General features: G+C 56.2%; 11 protein-coding genes across 11 annotated transcripts; 6 read left to right on the forward strand and 5 right to left on the reverse strand.

Moving 5' to 3' along the window:
- Positions 1–50: 50 nt before the first annotated feature.
- On the reverse strand, positions 51–1,085 carry K437DRAFT_229675 (methionine adenosyltransferase; the record flags this gene model as incomplete). Its single annotated transcript, XM_013384637.1, has 3 exons — positions 51–172; positions 250–298; positions 558–1,085. Coding segments are annotated over 3 exons (699 nt in total), but the record flags the coding sequence as incomplete, so codon positions are not given.
- A 1,107-nt stretch (positions 1,086–2,192) lies between these two features.
- Positions 2,193–3,179, forward strand: K437DRAFT_271089 (RNA-binding domain-containing protein; the record flags this gene model as incomplete). Its single annotated transcript, XM_013384638.1, has 3 exons — positions 2,193–2,276; positions 2,348–2,428; positions 2,502–3,179. 3 exons carry the CDS (start codon positions 2,193–2,195, stop codon positions 3,177–3,179), a joined length of 843 nt encoding a protein of 280 aa, XP_013240092.1.
- Positions 3,180–3,924: 745 nt separating this feature from the next.
- K437DRAFT_260077 (COX15-CtaA-domain-containing protein) lies at positions 3,925–5,930 on the reverse strand. The gene is made up of 2 exons (XM_013384639.1): positions 5,177–5,930; positions 3,925–5,091 (listed from the first exon to the last, which is right to left on the reverse strand). The coding sequence occupies exons 1-2, from the start codon at positions 5,860–5,862 to the stop codon at positions 3,984–3,986; spliced, it is 1,794 nt and encodes a 597-aa protein (XP_013240093.1). The 5' UTR covers positions 5,863–5,930; the 3' UTR covers positions 3,925–3,983.
- A 760-nt stretch (positions 5,931–6,690) lies between these two features.
- K437DRAFT_53329 (putative pyruvate kinase) lies at positions 6,691–8,652 on the forward strand. Its single transcript, XM_013384640.1, has 3 exons — positions 6,691–6,883; positions 6,990–7,069; positions 7,155–8,652. The coding sequence occupies exons 1-3, from the start codon at positions 6,783–6,785 to the stop codon at positions 8,558–8,560; spliced, it is 1,587 nt and encodes a 528-aa protein (XP_013240094.1). The 5' UTR covers positions 6,691–6,782; the 3' UTR covers positions 8,561–8,652.
- A 56-nt stretch (positions 8,653–8,708) lies between these two features.
- On the reverse strand, positions 8,709–12,585 carry K437DRAFT_276776 (uncharacterized protein). The gene is made up of 10 exons (XM_013384641.1): positions 12,367–12,585; positions 12,178–12,286; positions 11,236–12,092; positions 10,757–11,169; positions 10,518–10,692; positions 10,182–10,455; positions 10,061–10,125; positions 9,846–10,006; positions 9,349–9,779; positions 8,709–9,283 (listed from the first exon to the last, which is right to left on the reverse strand). The coding sequence occupies exons 1-10, from the start codon at positions 12,439–12,441 to the stop codon at positions 8,745–8,747; spliced, it is 3,099 nt and encodes a 1,032-aa protein (XP_013240095.1). The 5' UTR covers positions 12,442–12,585; the 3' UTR covers positions 8,709–8,744.
- A 414-nt stretch (positions 12,586–12,999) lies between these two features.
- Positions 13,000–14,315, forward strand: K437DRAFT_271093 (phosphoglycerate mutase-like protein; the record flags this gene model as incomplete). Its single annotated transcript, XM_013384642.1, has 6 exons — positions 13,000–13,063; positions 13,129–13,259; positions 13,347–13,513; positions 13,580–13,843; positions 13,917–14,161; positions 14,236–14,315. 6 exons carry the CDS (start codon positions 13,000–13,002, stop codon positions 14,313–14,315), a joined length of 951 nt encoding a protein of 316 aa, XP_013240096.1.
- A 1,619-nt stretch (positions 14,316–15,934) lies between these two features.
- On the forward strand, positions 15,935–17,603 carry K437DRAFT_241122 (Snf7-domain-containing protein). Its single transcript, XM_013384643.1, has 4 exons — positions 15,935–16,507; positions 16,580–16,757; positions 16,833–16,947; positions 17,027–17,603. The coding sequence occupies exons 1-4, from the start codon at positions 16,330–16,332 to the stop codon at positions 17,237–17,239; spliced, it is 684 nt and encodes a 227-aa protein (XP_013240097.1). The 5' UTR covers positions 15,935–16,329; the 3' UTR covers positions 17,240–17,603.
- A 7-nt stretch (positions 17,604–17,610) lies between these two features.
- K437DRAFT_260085 (tubulin binding cofactor A) lies at positions 17,611–18,461 on the reverse strand. The gene is made up of 4 exons (XM_013384644.1): positions 18,323–18,461; positions 18,125–18,230; positions 17,905–17,991; positions 17,611–17,814 (listed from the first exon to the last, which is right to left on the reverse strand). Exons 1-4 carry the CDS (start codon positions 18,376–18,378, stop codon positions 17,716–17,718), a joined length of 348 nt encoding a protein of 115 aa, XP_013240098.1. The 5' UTR covers positions 18,379–18,461; the 3' UTR covers positions 17,611–17,715.
- A 194-nt stretch (positions 18,462–18,655) lies between these two features.
- K437DRAFT_296767 (uncharacterized protein) lies at positions 18,656–20,448 on the forward strand. The gene is made up of 4 exons (XM_013384645.1): positions 18,656–19,833; positions 19,921–19,972; positions 20,049–20,156; positions 20,249–20,448. The coding sequence occupies exons 1-4, from the start codon at positions 18,886–18,888 to the stop codon at positions 20,299–20,301; spliced, it is 1,161 nt and encodes a 386-aa protein (XP_013240099.1). The 5' UTR covers positions 18,656–18,885; the 3' UTR covers positions 20,302–20,448.
- Positions 20,291–24,682, reverse strand: K437DRAFT_276781 (uncharacterized protein). Its single transcript, XM_013384646.1, has 3 exons — positions 24,581–24,682; positions 20,631–24,508; positions 20,291–20,557 (listed from the first exon to the last, which is right to left on the reverse strand). Exons 2-3 carry the CDS (start codon positions 24,501–24,503, stop codon positions 20,549–20,551), a joined length of 3,882 nt encoding a protein of 1,293 aa, XP_013240100.1. The 5' UTR covers positions 24,504–24,508; positions 24,581–24,682; the 3' UTR covers positions 20,291–20,548.
- Positions 24,683–25,256: 574 nt separating this feature from the next.
- On the forward strand, positions 25,257–25,523 carry K437DRAFT_210422 (uncharacterized protein; the record flags this gene model as incomplete). The annotated part of the gene is made up of 1 exon (XM_013384647.1): positions 25,257–25,523. A coding segment is annotated over one exon (267 nt), but the record flags the coding sequence as incomplete, so codon positions are not given.
- Positions 25,524–25,674: the final 151 nt, after the last annotated feature.

The following is a 25,674-nucleotide window of genomic DNA, read 5'->3' on the forward strand; positions in this document are numbered from 1 at the left end:
TCCATGAGCAACTCGCTGAACGCGTAAGTGGGGGAACTACACGAGACGCACCCAATGGCGTACGACAGCTGCACAAGGACGCGGCGGGCCAAGCCAGAGGCGACGAGAGACTTCGCAACCCATCGCGCAGTGTATGCTGCAGAGCGATCGACCTTGGAGAAGTCCTTGCCTGCTCGGTTCATGCACCGAAGAGCGAAGAGAGTCAGTGGGAGATTGCATAGAGATATTCAGAGAACCGCCGTTTCGCACCAGAAAAAGCGCCACCACCATGTGCTCCCCACCCGCCATACGTGTCGACCTGGTCAGTGGAAAGAGAGAGAACCAATGTTGCACGACCGAGGAGGAAAGAGGAGAGAAATAGACGTAGTGTCAATGACCCGTCGCTGATTGACAACCCTGTCGCTCTGTCATGCTCACGATCTATGTGACGATGAGGATGGAAGTATTCAAAAACGTTGTGCAAAGAGGGAAGGGGGGAAAGTGCGACATAGAGAGTATGTGTCAGGAAAAGGCCATCACGAGCAAGGGTGACCATATTATAAAGAGGAAGTACTCACGATCTTACGTCCAGTCACACCGGCGTCACCTTGAGGACCGCCGATCACGAAGCGGCCCGATGGCTGGATGTGGTAGACGGTCTTGTCGTCCAGCATGTTGGCGGGAATGACCTTCTTGACGATCTTCTCGAGGATCTCCTTGCGAAGGTCCTCGGTAGAGATCTCCTCGGCGTGCTGGGTCGAGATCACAATAGTGTCCACACGGAGAGGGACCATCGCACCACCATCCTTCTTGTACTCGATCGTCACCTGCGTCTTCGAGTCGGGACGGAGCCAGCCGAGGGAGCCATCGCGGCGAGCGGCAGACATGGCCGAGTTAAGCTTGTGGGCAAGCATGAGGGTCATCGGCATGAGCTCTGGGGTCTCGTCCGTCGCGTAGCCGAACATGATTCCCTGGTCACCCGCTCCATGCTCCTCGAGGGAGCCGTGGTCGAGACCTTGGGCAATGTCTGGCGACTGCTGCTCAATGGCGACGAGGACGTTGCAGGTCTTGTAGTCAAAGCCCTTTTCGGAACTGTTCGTAGTCATAACGATTGATTTGTGCAAGGCACTGTGCGGAGTGTGTATGGCTGGGTGTGCTTGAGCACAGATCTGCCAAGACGCTAGTTTGAGAGCCTCGGCTGAAGGGGGTCATCAGCCCTCATAAAGACGGCGTCATTCTTATAAAGTAGCTACCTATCTCTTGCTTCAGCGTGGGTAGACACATCGACAACGCAAGTCAGAAGCCAAGGCGTTCTCGTGAATTCTTGTCGTCATGGGTCATATTGAATGTGAATGTTTGCGTACGAGTTCCGTATCTCTAGGCCGCAGGTATCGACCAAGGCTCAGTCGTTGATCCAGATGTCAACCCCGTACGACGCCGGGACTACGCATGCTGTTAGTGCTATAGAGAGTCGTAAATTTCGAGCTCTTTGAGTGCTTCTTCGCTACCGTGAGACGCCATGCAAACAAGTATATTTCAGAAGGCGATCACAGGTGAACTTGCCGATTGAAAGAGCGCACGATTCATCGATAGAGCACATCAGGAAGCAAGGAAGTAGCCCAGTTGATCGAATGCATCACCATCTGAAGCCACGTCAAGCGAACAGACTTCAAGCAAGTCGTCGCTAAAAGGTCGAGCCGCTGGTCGTTGCAGTCCGCACTACAACGAGGGCTCTCCCTTCCTGACGACCGGAAATGCGAACCCTGTTTGGGGCGTCGACAATTAGAGAGCACGAGTGCAACCACTAGCCGAATGTGCAGTCGCTATCCAACATCGAAAGCAGCGTACAAGGAACGGCCAGAAGATGCAGCTGCGGAGCGAAAGCCACTCGCTTTCTCATTCGATTGCCTGGCCCCTGCCAGAGGAGAGGAGAATCGATTGTTGTGACTCGCCTTTTCCCACTGGGATGATGTGCGGACTGCGGCACGGAAGTCGGAACTTCACACGACAGAGCAGAGAGCCGCGAGGGAAGCACATCAATGCCCACCAACTCTATGCATCATCTTCTACAGGATGTCCGATGTGTGCTATGTTCCTCCTTCATCCCATCTTTCCATCTTTGGTCACCTTCCGATGCAAATCTGGAGTGCGAACGCCTAGCAACTGCGAGATATCTTTCAGAAAAGCCTGCACGCTTTCGACTCCGCAACAATATGTCGTTCACTCGCATGTATGTCGGCCGCCTGCCGCCGGACACGCGGCGCGAAGAATTGGAGGATCTCTTCAAAACCTACGGAGTGAGTCTGCGCATACATCCTCACGCGTGGGATGGTTGTTCGTGACTGATCTCGCATCTCGCTTCGCTCAGCGCGTTGTTGACATGCGTGTCATGTCCGGCTTCGGGTTCGTTGAACTTGAGGACCCACGTGCGGCAGAGGATGCATGCCAGGTGAGAAGATCTGAGAATTTGGCATGGACTTCCATGTCCTCAGTCCTTTCCTTTGCTTTGACTATCTCCACAGGCTCTGAATGGCAAAGACTTCAATGGCGACAGACTCATCGTCGAACCTGCCAAGGCAAGGGCTGCCCCGCGCGGCCCTGCTGGAGGTTACGGCGGTGGATATGGAGATGGCTATGGCGGGTATGGCGCCCCTCGTCCGAGCCTCCGCCGCGGTCGCCATCGTATTATCATGTCGAACCTGCCACCGAACACATCGTGGCAAGACATCAAGGACATGGGACGTGAATTTGGACCAGTCACCTTCACCGACGTTGATCGTTCGCGCCCCGACGAGGGTATCCTGGAGTACGAGAACGTTGATGACTACGAGCGCGCTCTCAAGGGTCTCGATGGCGCCGAGCTTCGTGGAAACAAGGTGCGCGTCGATCCAGCGCCTGCAGACACGGGTCGTGACGACGGCGGCAGCCGCGGTGGAGGTGGAGGTGACAGGTATGGAGGTGGTGATCGCTACGGCGGCGGTGGTAGGGATCGCTACGGAGGTGGAGACCGTTATGGAGGAGGCGAGCGTTACGGAGGCAGCGATCGCTACAGAGGCGGCGCTGGAGACCGATACGGCGGCGATCGTTATGGAGGTGGAAGCCGTTCCTCCGGTCGTGACGAGCGTCCCCGCGAGCGCTCTCGCTCGCCGGCTCGCCGTGAATCCCCTCCACGTGCCGGCAGGGATGACGACGGATGGTAGTCCGTGAGACTCTCAACCATTCAGTCTGTCAACCATTCATGGTGCTCAAAAATTCCCCGAATGGCTTCGTTTTCACACAAACACACGTTCGGCAAGACCTTTTACGCAGAGGGGCATTGCTTTGCCTTGGCTTTGTAACACGTTTCACGTCGGGGTTTGGACGACACGTCATGCAATTTCCTAGGATGTGCTTCCGTGCGCTCGTTAGCGCCATGTGATGCAATGTTCAATCATTTCGTGGTCCTCCAGGCTCAAGTTGCATTCGCGGAAGGTACCGCGCGCGTAGAAATCGGAAATGTACTCGGCCACAATCCTTGGCGGAGCGTGGGCGCCCTTCGGATAGGTCACGTTCATAAAGGTGCAAAACCAGGACATGGTTGGAACGCGGCTGGCCGCGTCGGATCGCGATCGAGGACTCAGTGCGAATGGTGTAAGAGTTTGAGAGGCCCACGCACTTCAACGATGAGTGTGCTTGCAACTACGATTCATGCCGCAAGCCACAATGAGGTTCAAGTGAGCGACTCGTGCGCATTTGATGCAACAAGCAGCATTTTCCCGCCCGAACCAGTTCAAGAGCGTTCCTCGGACTTACTCGCCAATCCGCTGGATAAATTCACCAAGTGAATAGCGTTACGAGCTCGAAAATTATATTCTCGGTCTTGCCAAGGCTATATGTGAGATGGGTGAGTTAAGCGACTTCGGCGTCTCCACATAGCAGGTGAGTCAGGCAGCCCTTGGAGCCCTGTAGACTGTTAATGAGTTGTGATCGTGTTGCGGATGTAGCATACATATGTCACACTTTCACTAGATCGTGTCACACAGCGATTTTGCCCCGCGCCCGAGTTGCTGCTGTTGCCTCCAAAGCTGCATCGCCTGACTTGGCTTCTTCATAGCCGCTAGAAGCGAGACGAGGACAGTCAAGACGATCAAAGAGCCGCCCTGGTGCGCGGACGCTAGTGGGATGGGAACTAAGTAGATGAGCGTCATGATGCCCAGCGTCGCCTGGCCTATTGCGCAAGCGGAAGCAAGCATGGCCAAGCGAGGAATGACGGGGGGAAGCTGGATCTGTCCTGCTGTTGCGCGCTGGAAGGCGGCTCTGAGATTGCGCGTTCTCCAGCCGAAGGCAATGACAGAGCACAGAGTAGTGATGGCGAGTGTCCTGTGTATGAGCTGCACTGTCACTGGGTTCTGCGTCAGATTGCGCCAGACCTTGTCGCCCTTGTCTGGCCTTTGGGAATAGCGATCATCCATGAGCTCCGTAAAGGGCGGTGCGAGCCTGCCTTCACCCATTGCAGGGAATTCATTGTAGACAAGCCCGGCGTCCAGCCCGGCGACCATGGCACCCGAGAGGATGGTGATGAAGCTGAGAAGGGTGACTGCCGCTGTGATGCGAGCATGACGTCGGAATAACGGATGTTGCAGCGCGGCAATGTATTTCTCCGCAGCACCTTGCACGGCCATGTTGAAGCCGCCGACAGTGCCTTTTTGAACGGTAAATCTGTAGTCGCGCAGGACGAGAAGTCCGGTGTGCACCATGCCCGCATACACGAGGAAGGCCGTTCCGAGATGCGCAGCTAGACGAAACTGGCTCACTCGTGGCGTCCAGTCCGCTGGGCTTTGCGGAGGGAGCGCAGTCGTTATATGCGTGTCAGCCGTCGAGATGACGGGAGCAGAGCCTGGTGGAGGTGCGAGGCCGCTCGTGACCATGTACCATCCAAGGAAGCCCTGAAAGCCGATGCCGCCTGCGATGGCGAGCAGCTTCCAGCGCGTGTCCTTTGCCACCCATCGGCGTGTCAGGAAGAAGGCAGCAGGAAGGACAAAGGCGACACCGATGACTCTGCCTAGCACCCGATGCGCCCATTCCCACATGTAGATACTCTTAAAGTCGTCTAACGTCATGCTCTTGTTCAGTCTTGGAAAAGAAATAGCAAAGGGGGAGCTGCGTGAGCCGGGCCGCTCCCATAGATCAACGCTTGGATGTGAATCTCACAACTGACAGCAAGAACTCCGGCGTTTGGCGATATTTCGACCATTCGTGTTCCCACTCCTCTGGCGATGAAGGCAGCCACATCCCCTTGAACCCTGGGTTCCATTCGGTGATGGACAAGCCGCTCTCGGTAAGCCGTGTGAGACCGCCGACGATGACGATGGCATAGACAAGGCAGGCGACGGCGAACAGATGATATGCGACATGGGGATGCGTGATGGTGGAGTGAGATGAGTCTTGTTGACCATCAGAGCCATGACCAGAAAGGCGTGGTGCTTCTGCTACGTCCCCCGAGTCAGCGGCCTTTGCGATCGGCGACGCGACTGTCGTGGCAAGTGCTCTGCGAAAGAGTGCTTGAAGACTATGGCTATCTCGGTGCAACGCCCTTGTTCCTGAAGGGCTGGGCGAGCATTCGAAGCGCCTCACCTGGGAGTAGCAGCGCCCACAGGGAGATGCAGCAGCAGGCGGCGGCGACAGCGAGGGAACCAGGCAGCGTGTCGGCAGCTTATAGGACCAGCAAACGGATCGGCGCGGAAGGAGCAGCAACGCTGCTGGGGCAGGGTGCACGACGTTGGTGCCGGTGAGGCATGGCGCAGCACGCAGAAGTAACGATGAAGTTGCATTCATGCTGCCACACACGAAGAGCCCTCCTGCGGTGAGAGATCGGCACGTCAGAAAACATGCACCCTCGCTCATTGGTCGCAAGACATGTTCGCCATACCTCTTTCGACTCTCGAGGCACGGCCCGCACATATTTGCAATCGTCCGAGCCGCGGTGGTGAAACCCGACGAGACAACAATTCTTTCCAGGATCCGGCAGTGCACAATCATGCCCTTTCGCGTACATAAGCAACGGAGGACCATTTTGATTCGGTGCAACTCTCCCCAGAGGCCCGCCACCAGAGCTGCTTTTTGTCAGAGCGCGGGCATCAGGGCTGCAAGCGCATCCACGCAGGCCTCCGTAATCAGTCCCGCATTCAAGGACAAGACGGCAGCACCACCAGAAGCCGACATTGTCAGATGGCAGGCCCCCGGTCATGGCTACGACGCATTGCAATACATGTGTTTACGGTGGCGGGCAAGCTGGGGCAGCCAGCCTCTTCTGCAGCGGGAGAAACCATGATCGTCTCCTCAGAGAGAGGAACAGAAGTAGGCGAGCGCGGTTGCCATGCGCCGAACTTGGGCCGGGCCGTGCAAGACTGGCGAGGTGCCGCCCGGTGCGGAAAGAGTGCACAGGCCACACTCACATGCCCGCCAAAGTTTTGTTGTTCGTCCTGCTGTGGAGCCGCCAAGAACGAGAAGGTTAGGGCAGCACCGCCACGTCGCTCACAAATCTCCTGCGCCGTCATCAACAGACAAGTTGTGTTGGGACATTTTCCTTTTGCATCGTCTTCTTATTCGCACAATTTCTCCACCGCAGCTGATCGGTAGATAGCTCCATCGTCGACACTTGGCAGGCCTCCCTTTCGCAGCTGTCCAGCACGTTTCTCACCACCACTATAACCACCCTCCCTGTCGTCACCGTCTTCTTCTTCGCCGCACATCTTGGAGGCACTGGTCGCGCGCACCTTTACACCATTGCCAGCTGACGTCGTAAAGCTCAATCACCGCCCATCATGCTCTATCAACCCATCGCAAAGACCCAGCTCGAATGGCTTGCCAGCCTCAACCCCCTCGAACATGGCGTCGACAATTCTAACAAGTTCTTGCGAAAGACGTGAGTGTAGGACCAATCGGAAGGACGAGCAAGGATGGGCAAAGGGGCAGATGGTATCATCATCCTGACCGCACAACTTACACGTCCGCGCGCTTCCCTTTCACAGGTCCATCATCGCGACCATTGGCCCCAAAACCAATTCCGTAGAGATGCTTGGCAAGCTGCGCAAAGCTGGCATGAACATTGGTGCGTTGCGTTGTATATCGATCCCAGCGCTTGATCGTCTCGTACTGACTCTTCGACAATGCATTCACGCAACCCTGAATGGCAGTCCGTCTCAATGCATCGCACGGCAGCCACGAGTACTTCCAGAGCGTCATCGACAACTCACGGGCCGCCGTCGCCCAGTCTAGTGGCAGGCCGCTCGCCATTGCACTCGACACCAAGGGCCCAGAGATGCGCACCGGTGTCATGGTCAACGGAGAGGACGTCAGGATCAGCATGGGTCACGAGTTCTACGTGACCACGAACGAAAAGTACGCAGAGGCATGCAGCGACAAGTTCCTCTACATCGACTACAAGAACCTCCCCAAGAAGGTCGAGGTCGGTCGCACAATTTACGTTGACGATGGCATCCTCTCCCTCGAGGTCCTCGCCATCGAGGGAGACGACATGGTCAAGGTCCGCGCCGTCAACAATGGCGTGCTGTCCAACAAGAAGGGTGTCAACCTGCCCCTCACCGATGTCGACCTGCCAGCAATCTCGGAGAAGGACAAGAAGGACATCGAGTTTGCCGTCGAGCAGGACCTCGACATGATCTTTGCCTCCTTCATCCGCAGGGGCTCCGACGTTCGCACCATCCGCAGCATCCTCGGCGAAAAGGGCGCCCACATCAAGATCATCTCCAAGATTGAGAACCACCAGGGCGTGCTCAACTTTGACGAGATTCTCAAGGAGTCCGACGGCATCATGGTCGCACGTGGCGACCTCGGTATCGAGATCCCCGCAGCGCAGGTCTTCATGGCCCAAAAGATGATGATCTCCAAGTGCAACATTGCCGGTAAGCCGTCCATCTGCGCGACCCAAATGCTGGAGAGCATGGTCGTCAACAACCGCCCCACGCGTGCCGAGGTGAGCGACGTTGCAAACGCTGTCCTCGATGGTGCAGACTGTGTCATGCTCTCCGGAGAGACCGCCAAAGGTGCCTACCCGATCGAGGCGGTCAACATGATGGCCGAGACCGCCTATCTCGCTGAGCAGTCCGTCTCATACGTGCCGCTCTTCAACGAGATGCGCTCCCTCACCCTCGTTCCCACTGAGACATCCGAGACGGTCGCCATGGCCGCCGTCTCTGCGTCGCTGGAGCAGCAAGCAGGTGCGATCATGCTCATGTCCACCTCGGGCAACACAGCACGCCTCGTCAGCAAATACCGCCCCTCTTGCCCGATTCTCGTGATCACGCGCAACCCGCAGACCGCACGCGCTGTCCACATCTACCGGGGCTGCTACCCATTCTACTACCCATACGCTCGCCCGGACTCCAACTCCAAGTGGCAGGAGGACGTGGACAACAGGATCAAGTTCGGCCTCGCCGAGGCGCTCAAGCTCAACATCATCGAGAAGGGCGATACAGTCATTGCGCTCCAGGGCTGGCGCGCGGGGCAAGGTGCAACCAACAGCTTGCGTATCCTCAGCGTCCCACAGGCGTCCCAAGGCTTCCAGCTGGAGAGCGCGTAAAGGAGCGATGGAAGAATGCAGTGAGCAAATCAAACTTGCTTTTCAAAACTCGCACGTTTTTGTCCCGAAGATTTCAAAGAGAGAAAGACACCGTTTCGTGGGGTGATAACCACATCCATTGTACATGCACGCATAGACGCACTCCCAAATCCACAGCAATTACGATTGCTTGCGCTTCACAACGTTACAGGCCTTCAAATGCCCCATCGGGTGCAGCCAATGCATCGTGTACGGCTTGCCACTTTGGCAAACGTCGCAGCACTGCGTCATCAATGCTCTCGCTCAGCACCGAGAGTCGCGAGGGATCCAGCGCCTTTCGAGCGCGATGTCGACAGATGTGCAGGCTGATGAGCAGAAGGACGTTGCCCAGCCGATCTGCGAGTGCTTCATCCGCAGAGGCCGCGAGCAGCTTGAGCGCCGCAAAGGTACAGGCAATACCCACGGCGCTGATCTGCTCGGATGGCAGCCGCGCAAGAGAGAACGCCAGCGGACCATCGCCACTAGTCGGTGCTGAGAGTTCTAGCACGACCAAGCACATCGCTGCGGCCTTCAAGTCGGTGTTGTGGAAGAAGTAGTGCGTATTCGCTAACTCTGCAAGGACTGCCGAGCAACTGAGTCGGCTGGGAGCGCATATAGCTGTCCAGAGTCCCGATAGTGTAGGCACATCGACCGAGCCGGGCAGTTGCAGCAGATTGTGCAGGACGAACTTGGCGGGTAGGTAGGCTGCAGACAAATGGCCGACCGTTAACGTTCACTTGAGGTCATAGCATAAACCCGTGTAGACTTACCATGTTCAGTATAACCAGCCACGAGCTTGTGCTTGAGGTTACTGGTATCGACAGTGGTAGACCAGCCTTGCATAGACGTTTGAGACTCAGAACTCAACCCGAATGCCAGCATCTCGCCTTCGACAAGACTCTGTACTGCTGCCGGGCACTTTTCTGCGTCGAGCAGCATGCCGAGGATCTCCATGAGAATCACACGGCTGTGTTCGTAAGTCTCAGGCCCTCTTTCGCTCTTGGCGATCAGAGGCGTCCGTTGGATCTCATCTAGAAGCCAAAGCAGCGCTCCGGGCAGAGTGTAGCTGAGAGGATCCTCGAGGAAGTAAGTGAGGCCGTTCCTCAGCAGTTCCAGGTCGATCAGGCCACTCCGACATGTGGCAATGGATTGGGCGAATAATGTTGGAGCCAGAAGTAAGAGTGTCCGAGGTGGGGACTCTCTGAAAGGCGTGCAGCCTTGTTAGTCGAGTCGGAATATCGCGCTCCTTGACGAGCCCTGTCCTCACCTGAGCAGCTCATCCGAGATACCGTCGCTATCAAAGAGCGCGGTGATCCATCTGTCTACGAGAGCGCGATGCTCTTTTGACAATTCGTGTAGCTGATACGCCCACGAATCAGATCGGATCACACTTGAAAGCTGGTCATCAGATAACTCCGGAAGACAGACCTGCAAGATGGTGTGAGATCATCTTCAGACGCGTGCTCTGTACGATGCACATACCTGATAACGTTTGATGAGTAGTTGAGCGAACAATATTAGAGTACCGACAGATGTGCTTTCCTCGGCTGCGAGAATCCGAGCTTAGCAAAAGCCTCGTAATTGACACATCGAACTTCCTCACCAGGATTGAGCAGGCCATCGGCATTCAGCCACTGACATACGGGTCGGAAAAGCTCTTGCGGTGATGTGTGAGACACAATGATGTCGAGAGTTGCACAATGGTCCACCAGAATTCGAGACCAGTTTGCAGCAGTTTCTAGATCTTTGCTACTGATCCAACCAGTGAACTGCTCGACAAGAAGCTTTGCTTGCAAGCATTGCGTGCCGTAGTCATATCGCATCTGGTCGAAGAAGGTCAGAGGATTGTCCGCAGACAAGCGCTGCTCAATGAGCGCCTAGGCAAATGCAATCTGGTTAGCACTGCGTCGCTCCAGAAAAAGTAGTCAACCTTTCTCACTTGTACAGAAGAGCCTTGAGCAGAGCTCATCGCGGATAGTGATGTGCCCAAAGACGTCAAGTCTACCTCAGCAGCTCGAGCCATAACTACATCGGCAGCCAGAGCTGAGCTAATGAGCCTCTTCTCTATCAGTGACCTGAGCAGAAGTGACGGTATGGTCGCGCGCGAATTCAAACTGTATCTCAATGGAGTGGGAAAGTAAGTGGAGAGCAAACAATCTGAGCAGTTTTGAAACTTACTTCGCATTGTCGCCCTCGTGCGTACCTGCATCACCACTGAGGGATGCGGACTTCTCATTAGCTACTTCTGGTCCGCCACATGCCTGTAAAACGCCTTCGCTTGTCAGGAAGAGTGCTTTCACGACAAGGTTGTAGTCTTGCGGATGAGATTCATCACTATCGGCGAATGCTCGCATGGCACTCGGGACTATGCTGCACAAAGCTGCTCTCCATAATACGACGGCGTTTCGGGACCCTGCGGTTGATGCTGGTATGGCGTTTGCGTACGCGCAGCCAATGGCTGTTGCGTGTAGCACTTCGAACCAAAAAGACTGGGTTGGATCACCAATATCTTCGTACTCACCTCCCCGCCTGGCTTTCGAGACATTTCGGAGGAGAGAGAGTTTAGACTGCCACGGTACTCGCGGCTCGGCCTGGGAAGTGCTAGAAGTCAGAAAAAAAGGTCGCAGCAATTCCGGAATGGGAGGCGACAGACTCACAATTTTGGTAACCAGAATAGCAATCTCAGGCTGCACAACAGACAGTTGCCAGATATCCGGTGATCGCATGGTTTGCAAGGATTCCTTCGACTCTGGTAGTTCCATAACTCGCCTCCAGGAAAGTGTCGACAACGCAGAGCGGGAGCCGACCACCTGGTTCGGACTTTCTTGGGAGGCTACCTGAGCATCGAACGGCATTTGTGCGCCACCAATCCGACCAACAATCTCTTGGAATCGGGCGACTAACTCGAGCGCTACCTGAGCCACGCTTGGCAACAAAGCAGCGAGACGTTGCACTCCGAACAAAATTGGAGGCACACGTTGGGACAGCTTGGTCTTAACTTTTTCATCAAGATCGATGCACGCTTTGTCGCTTGAGGAGACAGCTGCCAGCACCGCTGGAACCATCACGTCGGCCAACATGCACATCGTAGCCTCGCTGGCCGCTGGGACTGAGATGCCCAAGGCATCGATGAAGCGTGCTGCCTCGTCCAGCACTTTGATAAGGTCGTCCGCAGACTTGATTCTTTCACTATATGTAACTCCGATGGGATGAGGAGGTGAATTAAGTCGCCAAAGACCCACGCTTTGAATGGTCATTGCAAGAGGCTCGAGTCTCGACATTGCTTGCAGTATCGCACCCCCGTTTCCGCCAATGAGTTGTCGGAAGAAGCTGCGAAGGAAGTCGCGAGGCCTCATCAAGGGCTCATGATCACCGTTTACATTCGCCGCGGACGCAACCACAGTGGATGAGCGCGGTGACTGGTCATCTTGAACCTCACAAGCAGCTTTCACATAGGAAACAAGCGCATCACAGGAAGCCGCTTCGGTGTCTAGAAGCAGTTGTAATATAGAATCTGCAAAGATATCAAAGGTTACTTTTTCAGCTACCTTGCTGTACAGGATGCATATAGCTTCATTAAGCGCGGCATGCACACGAACCCGAAACAAATGATGCCTCCCAGGCGTCGATGGTCACGGCAGAGGACGAGCTAGTGCGTTGGTCTGCTGCAGCGTTACGCGCGCGAAGGTGCTTCAAGATTTCCGACCACTACAAGCCCAACAAGAAAGTGCCAGGCTCGAACGTATCAGCGATGAAAATGGCGTTAAAACGAGACCCTTACAACCCACCTTCGAAGCCGTGGTGCCGGCAAAGAAGCATCGCACGGTGATTGAGACCACTTGGGATGCCACTTCTTGCGTCATCTCCAGACGGGTGACAGACAGCGCTTATGTAGCACCGTTGGGCCCATGGAATCGGATCGCGGCCATGCTGTAGCTAGACACGATTGGCAAGGCTCAGGCGCCCAGATTTGGGGCATAAACGAGACTCCACGCGAAGGTGATGGGTCAGCGGTGATTGCCCAAAACAAAGGATCGGGCCGTCCGGCGCCTCATCTAAATGTCATCCAGGTCAAATTGTCATGCCCTATCGAATGTGACACGGTTGACATCATGGTTGAGGCTAATATCAACCAATATTGCCTCAGTTCCACTGAAATTTAAATAGAAGCGCCCGAAATATGGCAAGTTCAATCTGAACCTGCTTACATCCCTCTAAGCACTTGTATCTGTGTCTTGAGCATCCATAACTGATTTGCTCACGCTCAGCGTGATAAGCCTCGACCTTGGGCCATCGTTAGATCGTGTTCATCCTCAGCAACAGACCTCCGTCCATTGATATCAGTCAGCCCCATCACGAACATCACTTCGTCCCCATCAACGACAGTGCGTGGCGGCCCTGAGAACACGTAAAGGTTCACAATGAGCTGCCAAGGAGTCCGCATACTGCTTATGCGGCATGGCGAGACGGAAGAGAACAGGCAAAGTGAGGGCCGTGTGCCAAGAGCCGCCTCTTATGACCGTTTATACTTATGTTTGCTGTCTGCTAAGGGATTATCCAGGGGCAGCTAGATACAGATCTGAATGAGGCCGGGCGGCTACAGGCATATTACACTGGTCGTCATCTGGCCAACACTAAGATAGATGAAGTATACTCGAGTCCTCTGAAGCGTGCAAGAGATGTGAGAGCTGACTTACAATTCAGAAAGGAGTAGATGGAAGCCTGATCGTAGCCTTTTCTATGGTGGCGTTTAATGCATTTGCAACAGACCGCGCTGGCGGTGATAAAGCAAAACAAGAGCTTTTCCAACTCTGACAATGTGACTAGCACGTTCACTGATGCCCGCCTGATGGAACAACACCTCGGTGTGTTACAAGGCAAGCCGGGCGCTGGTCGGCGTCATGGAGAACCAGAAGGCGCTGAGAGCGCGGAAGAGTGAGCAACGGGAGTGACCAGAAACAGGCATCCCAGAGCCGACGAGCACACCTTTTCTCCTTTCAGGGTCTGTGCACGATTTGCTTCCTTTTGGAATGACGTTCTTTCAAATCCAGGTCCATGGCCGATACAAGGAGCTGACGACGGTAAAGCAAGCAAGGAGCAAGCCGATGTGCAGTTGCTGGATCACACCAAGTTTCAACCCCCAGTACCCCAGCATCTGGTTGAAGAAAGTGAAGGAACATCGCCGGCCGAAGACACCAAAGGTTGCAAGTATGCGCGGACCGTACTGGTAGTCAGTCACGGGTCAGCGCTGACTAACCTGTTCGGGTGCGTTTTCTGCCATGGTTGTACATCTGAACGGATCTTTCCGTCTGTAGCTGACTTGGATGCATTTTGACAGTGGAGTACTCTTACGCGAAGAACACGCGGTAGTAGCGTCCGGTGTCGAGCCGGGGAGATTCGCGAATTGTTCCATCACCGAAATCATCTATCCCTCCCGACCCAGTGGATCCATCAACGGGTCCTCTCACGTCAATCACACCTCTTTGCCCTCTACCACACGTCGCAGCAAGCGCTTTTCGGCGATACTGCGAATCTTGAAGGCAAGCACGGAGGCCGGAAAGGGAACGATCGTGCGATGGTCGGGTAAGTAACACCCGACCTAGTTTGCATGCAATGTGAAAGCGTGCGCTGATACGAACAGCCTACACTGTACGCAGATGTGTCACACCTGCCTCACCGTCTCGAGACGCAGCTGGTGGCAAATGTTGATGAGACTATCGGCAAGGCCTTGTCCTGATCTTCAAGTGTTGCCGATCAGGGGACAGATTTGCGCCGCCAGCACAAATTCAAAACTAATCGTACGCGACAGCTAGAAAGTAGTGGACAGAATGTATATGGTGTTATGCAACGTCAACGAAACCAAAAATTTGACAGATGCGGAAGTTCTCCGACTCTTCACGCGGTGAAACCATCCGATTGGTAGGTAGATCGAGTCACTGTGTTCGAGTATTGCGTGTGTCGTGTCAGGGTGGACCAGAGCTTCCTCGAAAATGTCGGTCTGCATGCTGTTTCAGATGGGTGAACGCTACAACGGCTCTGTCCCCATTTCGCTCGTATTGGTCTGGGTCCCCGACGCGTGAATGCGCAAGATTGAGGTGCATTCAGGCTGAGGAACATGTACTTTTCCTTTTCAACGACTGTAACATCGTGGGCACACCCCTTACCCTGGGCTAGACTGCTCGCAAGCAGGACAAGGTATTATGCGTACTCACCTTGTACGAAAAGGTTATGGTATGAATCCGGATACATCGGCGTAAAGCGAGAAGCAGGCCCGAGCCATATGTTGCAATGTCATTGCTCCTTCGCACTTGTTGCTCCGCCACTGTGTGCGACAGCCTAGAACACTGCACGATCAACGTCGGAGCCTGAGGCAGCAAATTATCCTGTGCCATATACACTGTCTTCCTGCCTCCATTCCGGCCTGTTTGCCACGGTATCATCTCGTTGATGAGTACTTCAAGGAGTAGCCTTGTGTTCAATCGGAAGAAGATTGTATCAGTTAAGTACCGTATTTGCGGAGGGATGTATGAGCGCAAGGCCCTCCAAAAGGCATGTCGATTCGAACCCATTCCGAGTTTTTTATGGCACCATTTGCCTTCATCATTGAGCTCAACAAGTACATTAAAGAATTCGTCTCCTCGTCCCGCATCTCGTCCAGAGTGTACCTTCCATCATCATTTAAGCGACATCATGCCTCTGTGATGGGCCAATAGTATGGATTAAAGCAAAAGAGCCGGAAACAAGACCTTTGGTGTGCGCAGGCGTTCCCCTGGTGAGGTATTGTTCAGCGAAAGTCTGGCGAGGTATTGCGCTGTGAACGCTCTGAAGGCGTCGTCTCTTTCTCGCCGCCAAGGGAGCGCTGGTGCTTCTCTGTATTTGAATACAAAGTTGAGGCAACGGGCACCGAATTCGCAGAGGCCCGTCTCTGCTTCTCTTGAAATTGGGGCAATACTGCGAGCATGGTCGGATAGCAGGGTTCATCTGGAGAGTGATTAATATAAAAAGGGAGCCAGACAGGAGTCTTTGACCAGCCAACGGGTTGTGGTCGGACGGTGCAGATACTGCGCTGCAGCGCTCTTAGCTTGTAATAAAGTGCTGCGCTGACCTAGATGAGGCTACGATCTATGTGTGAGAGGATGGTTGAGTGTCGTGAAGAGGCTAAGTTATTGTGAGGTGTTTTGATGAGCCTGGGATGAGGGATTGCAGGCTGGTCTATGATGATTGACTGATGAGGCAGATGTCTTGCTCGTGATGAAGTATTGACTACTATAGACTTACTGTGCGGCTGGTTATTCTGTCCATCCGCGCTCTCATGGATCGCTTTTATCCTCTTGGCCAAATCGCGGTCGCGTGTCATCGCAAACATCGCTTCAGCTCCAAGCCTCTCACACTCTTACCTCATTACTCCCTGGGTCCAGCTTGACGAAGGCTACTACTCAGTAGCAATCCGGCTTGCAGCGAATATTTCAAGCATATAGTATTCGCCCACCTTGCTTTGCGCTTAGCAGAAGCTCATCCAAGTTTTGAAACGGCGCCGTCCGAGTTCTGACACGATCGGGAGGGGCGGGAGCGTTCGGGGTGCGCATCAACTCATCTCCTGTGCAACTCACCGATCGATCCGATCTGGTATCACATCAATTCCTTTAAATCGGTATCAGGACTAACCAGTAAGCCCTCAGATACTGCTTTGCGACGAGCTGCACCGCATTCCCGCGCACATCGCGGAATCACAGCAACTATCCTAGGCCATCATGTCGGGTTGGGGAGCCTGGTTCGGCGGCAGCCGACGAAATCAAAATGCACCGCGAGATGCGATCGTGGGTCTGCGAGAGCAGCTTGGCATGCTGGATAAGAAGGAGCAGTACTTGAACAAGAAGATCTTAGAGGAGCAGAACAAGGCGAAAGCGATGGTATCTACAAATAAGCGAGGTGAGCGACCTCCATCGGCTGCGCACCTTCGGTCATAGAGCGTGAATTCTTAGCTTTCCTTGGCTTGGGTAGGAGCGGCAAATGCGTTGCGGCAGAAGAAAGCGTACGAGAATGAGCTGGATCGGATCGCGGGGACACGAATGACGCTCGAGACACAAGTGAACGCCATCGAGAGTGCCAACATGAACCTCGAGACAATGCAAGCGATGCGGAGAGGTGCCGACGCCCTCAAGCACATTCACGGAAGTCTGTGCGTGTTTTTCTCGAATACATTTACATTCCAGACAGTAGCTGACTTGATACGTACGCCCGTCCTTAATGGCAGTAATATTGATAAGGTCGATTCGACAATGGACTCGATTCGTGAACAGATGGATCTCACCAATGAGATCTCCGATGCAATCTCCAATCCCGTTGGCATGGGCCACGATATTGACGAGGTACGTCGTAATAAACAAGCTTATCGCTCGAGTGTACATGTATGCTCACACCTCCGAACGCTTGCGAATTCTTCCTCAGGACGAATTGAAGAACGAGCTGGAAGAGCTAGAACAAGAAGAGCTGAACGACCGGCTCGTGGGTGCCGATGCCGTGCCAGTACACACTCCTCAAACGATCCACACGACGCCGAATGCAGTCAGCGCTGCTCGACAACCGCTGGCGAAACAGGCTATGACCGAGGACGACGACGATGCAGAGCTCCGGGCTTTGCAGGCCGAGCTCGCCATGTGATGCGGTTCCTTACGTCGCTCAGTTTCTGCGCTTGCTTACAATGTATGCGTCTGTCCGAGTGGCGATATCAAAGGCGTTGCTCATGGCAGATCAGCTGATCGCCAGTCACCACTCGACATGCATACCGGACGCGATCTCGAACCTTTGTCACATGATCTGCGTGCGCGCAGCTGTTCCCGGTAGGCCATCACTGAAGTGGAACGTATCGGCAAAGCCTCCTTTGGCATGCAGCCGCTGCCATTTAGGAGGCCCCCATTATTTGTCAAGCATCCGCACGCTCTTCCGTAGTTCTTGTTTGTCTATAAAGGTTCTTCGAGGCAACTTTTGTAATTTCCGCGTGCGCGTTGATATGCTTTTCAGAAAACAGTTTTTGCTGGTACACCTGGCTCGCAGTGTTGACGACCCGCCGCTCAACACTGCTTGCATACGAGCCGTGCTATGGGTATCATTCATTTTGTTCACAAATGAAAAGTGTATCATGATGTCTCTTTTGCTCGAGCAGCAGCGTCAATCGCCTCGCGCGCAGCAGTCGCAGCTTCTGAACTTGAAATGTCTGCGTCATCCGCCAGGCTTTGCTTGATGTTGGCGCAAAAAAGGAGGTAAGAAAATGTTCATCGTCCCGATCTGCCGCAGACTGATGCATTCCCGAATGTATGAGTCCTCACAAGCAAGGACACAAGGTCTTCCACGGCCGCCGCTAATCGCTGTTGGGAGTCTGGGATCATCCGAAGGCAATCTTGCAGAACCTCTTTCTGTGAATGGCGCCATTAGAGTGATTGGGCGGCGTCACAAGCGCAGATACAAATGAAAGATAGTCCACATCAGTGGCTTTCAGAACGTGGCTGCGCGCGCTGGAGTATCCAGGGTGGAGGATGAACGACGAACCTGCTTGTTTATGTGCCACTCATCCTTGCCATCATCGATGTACTTATCGATGCGTTGTCTTTGCTCGTCGGCCTCCTTGACATATGTTTTCTCTTCCTTTGTCAGCCTGAAATGCCCGGTAGATGATCGAGACTCAGATCCAGGTGGCGAGAGAAGTGTGGCGCCGATCGGGCAAACTTGGGAACTGGAAAGACTCACCGCTTGACCACGCCGGTCTTGATGGTGAGCTGTCTCTTTGCGTTTACCGCGTCCATCTTGTCGAGTTCGAGCGAGATAGAGGCACAGGCAGGGGCTGCGGGCAAGCAAGGGGCTGTGTTTTGTCGAAGCCGGAAACAGATTATGTGACTGTACATGATGATGCTAGAATCCATCAGTAAAAGCTCAGCTTTAGTATTCGGAGCACCGCCTCAGCGCTCCGCCGACGGAGGTGATCCCAGAAATGAGACTGCCAGATCACATCTCTCGGCCGGAGAAGTAACTAACGCACATATATCTCTATATATACACCACCCTCCAGATCCACGTAGGTAACCAGCATCGGCCGCGAACATCGACCGTTGTCTGAGACTTCCTCTCAAGCATCCATCCGACTCGCGGTGCATCAGCATTTCCACCGGCAGCAAGAGTCCGAAGTCAGATTTTACACCTTGACTTTGACCTTATTCGCTGCTGCGTCTTTGCGCAACAACCTTGAACTCCAGGCCTTGGACGCCCGCAAGCAGGAACCGACGCAAGGGGAGCCAGAGGCAAGGATTTCCAAGATGTCGGATGCGCCTCCGCCGTACCAACCGTACGCACAGCCGAGCGCATCAAGTGCTCAACAGCGACCGCAGCAGCAACAGTTGTATGCACCTCCGCCGGGCCCGCCCCCGCAAATGGGTGGCGATGCACGCCTGCCGCCCATTCCTCTTCACAACCCTCCGCCATCGCATACATCCACTTCCTATCCGGCCAGCTATAACCCGTTCTCGTCGCACATGAACAGCTCACCGAATGCCCAGCTGCAAGCGGCTTACCCGGCCATGCAACCACAATCGATGCAAGGGTATCTGCCTCAAGGCCATCCTCCGCACAGTTATCCGCCTCAAGGGTCGCAGCAACAACACCCGTACCCTTCGGCAGATCTCCAGAGGGTATCGAGTGTGACAAGCCACGCGACAAACATGAATAGCGCGGGAAACGTAGGAAGAGTAGGAAGCAACAGCAGCATGCGCGCCGGCGAAGATCCTTTAGACATGCTCAAGGATTTCGACACGATCGTTATTGTCGACGATTCGGGCTCGATGCAACTAAGTCCAGAGCAAGGCGGGCCTTCCCGCTGGGAAGAAGCAAGAGATGCTCTCGCTGGCGTCGTCTTTCTCGCCAGTCAAAAGGATGCAGATGGCATCGATGTCCATTTCCTAAATTCTGACAGGTCACTGCACAATTGCACCCGGCCGGACGAGGTCAAGTGTCTGTTCGACACCATCGTGCCTGACGGAATTACGCCTACAGGCACAAAGATCGAGATTTTGATGCTCGAATATCTCGATCAGATCGAGGATTTTAAACAGAAGAAGGGAGCAGGACTTGCACAGGGGAAGGAGCCAAAGAAGAGAAACTACGTCGTCATCACGGATGGTGCAAGCAGCGATGATGTCGAATCCGTAATCATCTCCATAGCCAGGCGACTGGACGCGGGAAAGTTTCCGCTCAGCCAAGTCGGCTTTGTGAGTTTTCGGAGGAGCCCAAAGTCGAACAAGCACAGAGCGAATATGGTGACCTGACCGCAGACCGCCTCTGCTTTGCGCATCCAGAGCTTCATCCAATGCGGCGATGATCCGGAGGCGACCGAAGCGCTACGAGAATGTAAGTGCTTCTTTGCGAGACTCTTGTGCTCATTCTAATTGAAGCTGACTCCAACACAATATTTTCCATCCGTCAGTGGACGATGCCATTCATCAAAACGGTGGTGTCAGAGATATTGTCGATACCACTCCTTACTCTGGCATGGCCCTCAACACAGAGCTCATCACCAAAGCGTTACTGGGGGGTGAGTCGTGCTTTTGACCTGCCATAATTCTTTTACGCTCTGTAACTTGAAGCTGATTCTCTGTCCTCGATGTACTCCGTCTCACTGTGCAGGTATCAATCGCCGCTACGATCGAAAAGACCGTCGAGCATCTACACTGCGATAGCATTCCCTCAGCTGCTTGTACAGGGCCATTGGATTTCCGGACTTGCCTTTGTATTTCTAGGGCTTCTCACATCGCTTCTGTCCATCCCCTTCCGAGTTCATGGTGTCGTCCTCCGAACGAGCAAAAGAATCAAAAGATCATTCTTCCAAATCTATCTATACCCGCGACGCGTACAACGGGACGCTGACTCTATTCTAGCTGTTTGAAACGATATTTTGGTAGGAACTGGGGCGTTTGTGAATTGTGCTCAGTAGACCTGGGAAAGGAAAGAGTGTCAGTCGTCATCACAAAAGTAACAGAGTCATCTCGTGCGATCAAAGGCCGCTCACCTCAAGCACAAAGCGTTCCTCCTCCTTCAACTTTTCCAGACGCTGTTCGGCCTGTTCTTTCGACAGTCCACGGGCCTGGAAAGAGTTAAGGATAGCTTCCGTAGCGTCTGGAACGGGCCAGGTAGGACCGCATAGGTAAAAGTAACCAGCGGAGGGGTGCGTCGGATCCACATTCCTCGTGAGGTCGTCAACAATGATTTGCGCTTCGCCGCCAGCCTTGCGGAGCGCGTCAAGCTCGGGCGCGAGGTAGCTGGCCAGTAGTTCGCCGTCCTCCTTCATACGATCCTGGATGTAGATCTTGTGCTTCTGATCACGTGAGAAAGCGAGGCCAAGGCGCGAGACGACGCCATCCTGCGTGTACGCTTCCAGCTCCTCACCATAGAGGTACTCGGAGGAACGGTAGCGCGAGCCAAAGTAGTAGACTAGCGGGCCGGCCTTCTTGCCCTGGGCACGCTGGAGCGCGCGCGCCTGGATGAACGCACGGAACGGAGCGGCACCAGTACCAAGGCCTGCCATGATGATCGGCTGCTCGTCGTTCGGCGGGAGCTTCATCACGGATGGCTTGAGCGAGACGGTGACCTTGGCGCCGACGTGGAGGTTGGCGAGATAGCGCGTGCACTGGCCGTAGCGTGGGCTACCCGATGGCGTCTTCCAGTCGACGGTGACGATGAGCAGGTGGACGCTGTTGCCGACGGCGGCCTGTGCGCTTGCGATCGAGTAGTGCCTCGGCTTGATCTCCTCGACTTCGAGCATCAGCTTCTCGAACGACAGGCGTGCAGACGGGAACATCTTGAGCACATCCGCGTATGTGACGGTCTCGATCTCCGAGAGCTTCTTGAACGTACTCGAGCCCTCGGCAGACGAGATGAAGCGGAGCCACCTGGCTTCGTCCGGGTTGGCTGCGAGCTTGGAGAGTGCCTCGTAGAACTTCTTGCCCGGCTTGCCAAAGATGTCAAGCTTCTGCTGCAGAACTTGGAAGACGGTGCGAGTCTCGTACTTGCTGGCGTCCGTCGCGCTGGGAACCGAGACGACTTCGTCCGGGTTGTAGCTGCTCCACGCGATGAACTCGAGCACTTCCTTCTCGTCGTTCCAGCCGTGGATGCCGAGCGCCTCGCCGACTTCGTACTTGAGATCGGTGCCTTCCGTGCTGAGCTCCATGTGGAAGACGTTGCGATCGTAGTTGAGCGGTGTGAGGCGCCTATTCTCCGTGATGGTGACGACCCATGTCTTCTCGTGTAGATCCGGGCGCAGTGCCTGTTCCTCAAGGCCGTACGCTTCGGGGAAGAGCGCCTGCCACGCGGAAAGCGCCCACGTTCCCTTGGCGGGCTGCGGCTCGAGCGCGAGGACATCAGCGGGGAGGCCGCGCGCGTAGTTGTTGAATGTGATATGTGCGGGCCGCAGCGGCGCATTTGCCTCGGTGTCCGAGATGGGCTCAGCGGCGGCCCAGTCGTCGTTGCTAAAATTGAACAGCTGAACGCTGCGCTCGGTCAGGTTGACGAGCGCGTCGAGACCGCCGGCGGCAACTCCAAGCGGGGCGGTGCCGAGGACCTTGCGAATGAGGCCAATGAGCGTGCTGCCGGACGTGTTGAAGTGCACACGCAGGAACGCAACAGCGAGCACGGCGGCGGCAACTTCGCGGTCAATCGTGATGGCCTTGGCCTTGCCGCCCGCGGCCTTGTCCGCGGCGTCCTGCAGCTGCTGCACGACGGCGGCCGTGTCGACGAGGTAGAGGCGAGCGTTCTTGGTGGCAAGCGTGCGCTTGTCGGCTGCGCGCAGCTTGGCGTTCAGCTCGGCCGGGGTCCAGCCGAGGCTGTCGATGAGGACGGTGCCGCCACGCTTGACGTTTGCAAAGACGTCGACGGCCTTGAGCAGGTTGGCGGCGTCGCCAACAATGAGAGTCGCTGCACCCTGGTCCGCGATGAGCTCGGCGGGGACGTTCAAGCTAGGGGCGGGGGCGTTGACGCTGAGCAGCAGGTCGTCGCGGACGACACCGCCGGCCGTGAAGTTGTCGAAGCGCTCGAGGAGGGCGCAGTCAATGGCGCCATCGCGCACGCCGCGGTCATTGAAGAAGCGCGAAACGAGACGGCCCGTGTAGCTCGTCGCGGACGCATCGGTGTCGAACGCGGCAGCGAGCCGCGGCGCGCCGGGCTCGCCTGCGAGCAGATCGGCGGCGTCGATGGCAGTGGCCGCGGCAGCCTTGACCTGCTCCCATGAGATGGCGGCGCTAGAAGCCGCCTTGCCACTACCGCTGTCGCTGAGCAAGCTGAACAGCGCAAACCACTGCTCAGCAGTGACGCGCGCGCCGACCGGCTTGGCGATGGGGCGCACCTGGATGCGCTCGGCGCGCTGCTGCGGGTTCGCAAAGATGGATCCCACGACGTCCTGGAAAAGCGTACCGTTGCCGGCGGCGCCGTGCGTCTCTTCGAGCACGTGGATCGTGCGCACGGACGCGGGAACCGCCTCGCGGAGCGCGGCGTCACTCCACGGCCGCACAACGCGCACCGCGAGGACACCGATGGCGGCGTGCTGCGCGGTGGGGAGGGCGGCGTGCACGGCGCGCGCGGCGGCGGCGAGCTGCGTGTTGGGCACGACAAGCAGGGTGTTTGGCGCATCGGGACCGACGTAACGGAACGCGCCGAGGCCGGCGCGGTGCAGAGCGGCGACGATGGACGTTCCCTCTTGCTTTGCGCCGAGCGCGGCGACGGCAGGCGATGGCTGCAGGCCGGCGGCAACGTGCCGGCCGGCGGAAGCAGCGTCAAAGATGTGCACAACGTGCCCGCGCTCCGCGGCGTACGACGCAACCGCGACGTCGACCGCCTCCTGGCGGTCGGCGGACAGGACGACGGCAAAGTTGGCGTTGTGGCCGAGGGCGTCGGCCGCGGCGAGGACGGCGTGGGAGTCGTCGTACACGCTTAGGTTTCCGGCGTCGGAATCAGCGCTGCTGAGAATCGGCGTCTGGGATGAGCCTGAGACGTGTAGGATGATGCGGTCGGACGCGTGCTCGGGCGCGAGCGACAGCGCCGGCGCGGCAGCTAGCAAACCGGCCGCGTCGGTGAGTGCGCTGACGACGTTGCCGGTGCGCGGCATCTGCCATTCCGGGGGCGCGAACGTGCTTGCCTCGCCGACCCCGCTGCTGCCACCGCTGCCATCGGCGCTGCCGCGGAGGTAGCCGAGTATGGCGGCGGATGCGCCGGCGCGCGTTTGCATGCTGAACACCTGCGGGCGGCCGGTGCCCTGTCCGGCAGGCCATTTGCGGTGGCGCGCATCGGCGGCCTGCTGCTCGATCCACGCACCGAGCCGGCCAGCGTTGGTGGCGGACTCGTAGACGAAGACGGCGTCCGAGCTGCGGTAGATGGCCTGCTCGATCTGCCCGTTGGCCGTCGCGGCGAGCGCGCTGGTTGAGTGTTCCAGGCCGGTCAGCCAGGCGGGTGGCGACGACGAAGGAGATTCTGCTGTAGTAAGCTGCTTGGCGAGGTTCATCTTGGTCTGCACGTGCTTGGCGCGCGCGAGCGTGTTGAGCACTGGCTGCAGGCGCGCGATGTCGTGGCCCGCTTTGTTGGCTACATCGCCGAGGACCGCGGTGATAGCCTGGTGTGATTTGTGATCGTTGCCCGCTGCTGCGGGGCCGCTGACTTTGGAGTCGACTGCATCGAGCTTCTCGCCGAGTGGAACAATGTGGAGGGTGTCAGCGGGACTATCCTTCGTGCTTCTGCTGCGGGTGGCCTTGGCGAGCTTGTCCTTGGTCGACTTGGACACTTTGGTCGCGGGGGCAAAGGAGGTGCGGCTGAGGGCGTAGACGGATCCGACGCCAACGGCGAGTCCGCCTGCAAAGGCAAAGGCGCTGGCGCTGCCCGACAGGGTGGTGGCCGGCATGGTGACTGCTGAGAAGGAGGAGGGTTAGCTATCCGCCACCGTGACCGTCGCAGCTGCTTATCGCGTGGAACACGCACTCCACTTGCTGTACTTCTAGGCGGCAGCCGAGCTGCACTCACTCTGACGATGGCTGCGCTTGCTGAAGAGTACCTACCTACCCCTACTACGTTGTCGTCGACGACACGATGAGGAGTGAGTGGGGGAGCGAGCAACATCGGGGTCGTCTAGCTCTGCTCTTTCTATGCGGAGGAAGCGTCTATCGTGCGCTTGCTTGCTCGCTTATCTCCGTGGAGTTGATGGCGCCATCAGTAAACGCGGAACACGGAACTCAGTATGTGATTGGAACACCAACAAGTAGGGTTATTGTTGGGCATCGAAACCGCGGTTAGGGTTATTTTTTCTCGTTTCTTTCCTTCGGAGACCTCCAGCAGGCACGACCTGGATGACTGCAATCTTCCATCCTTCCTTTCCTCTTTCTCTTCTCCCGTGTGCACTTGGGCATAGCAGCATCGTGCTAGGCACGTTGGTTATCTCCTTGCAGGGGGCTCCTCTGCGCTCACTCCGTTACCACCAGCTAGCAGCAGCGCCATCACGCACGACAAAGACGGCAGCGGCGGTGACGTGTAGATAGGCGTCCGTGCAAGCAGGGCTTGTAGGCTGCACTTCCTCCCACACCCCCCGCACCAGCAATCCCAGTAACCCCAAGAAAGCATGTTTTCTTCTTCCTCCTCCTCCACCTTTGGATCGGCGCTGCTTGCAGCGCTCACGCCACACCGCGCGTCGACCCGCCGCTTCCTCACCTCGTCTGCCTTCGTCGCCACCTTCTGCGCCGCCATCCTCACCGTATCCGTCTCTGCGTCCACCGCGCTGCCGTGTCCCGCGCGCGCAGGCACCGCCCACGTGTCCATCGCTGCCGAAGACGAGCACGGACAGCACACGCACCGCAGTGTGCGCGAAGCGAGTGCAGGGATTGGCGAGAAGGTTAGGCTTACCAGGCGCGGCGGCTGGATCGAGATCGAGCATCACGGCGCTCCCGCGCACAGCACAGCCAACGACAGCTGAGCTCGCCTGTCCACTATGGAATTTCGACATGAACAATTCCACAGCATTCCATCAAAACCATCTCACTTGCTGTTGCTTCGTCACACCGGATTCGGAAGTCCAGCACATG

Source organism: Tilletiaria anomala, assembly GCF_000711695.1.
Source record: "Tilletiaria anomala UBC 951 chromosome Unknown K437scaffold_164, whole genome shotgun sequence".
Lineage (NCBI taxonomy): Eukaryota > Fungi > Basidiomycota > Exobasidiomycetes > Georgefischeriales > Tilletiariaceae > Tilletiaria > Tilletiaria anomala.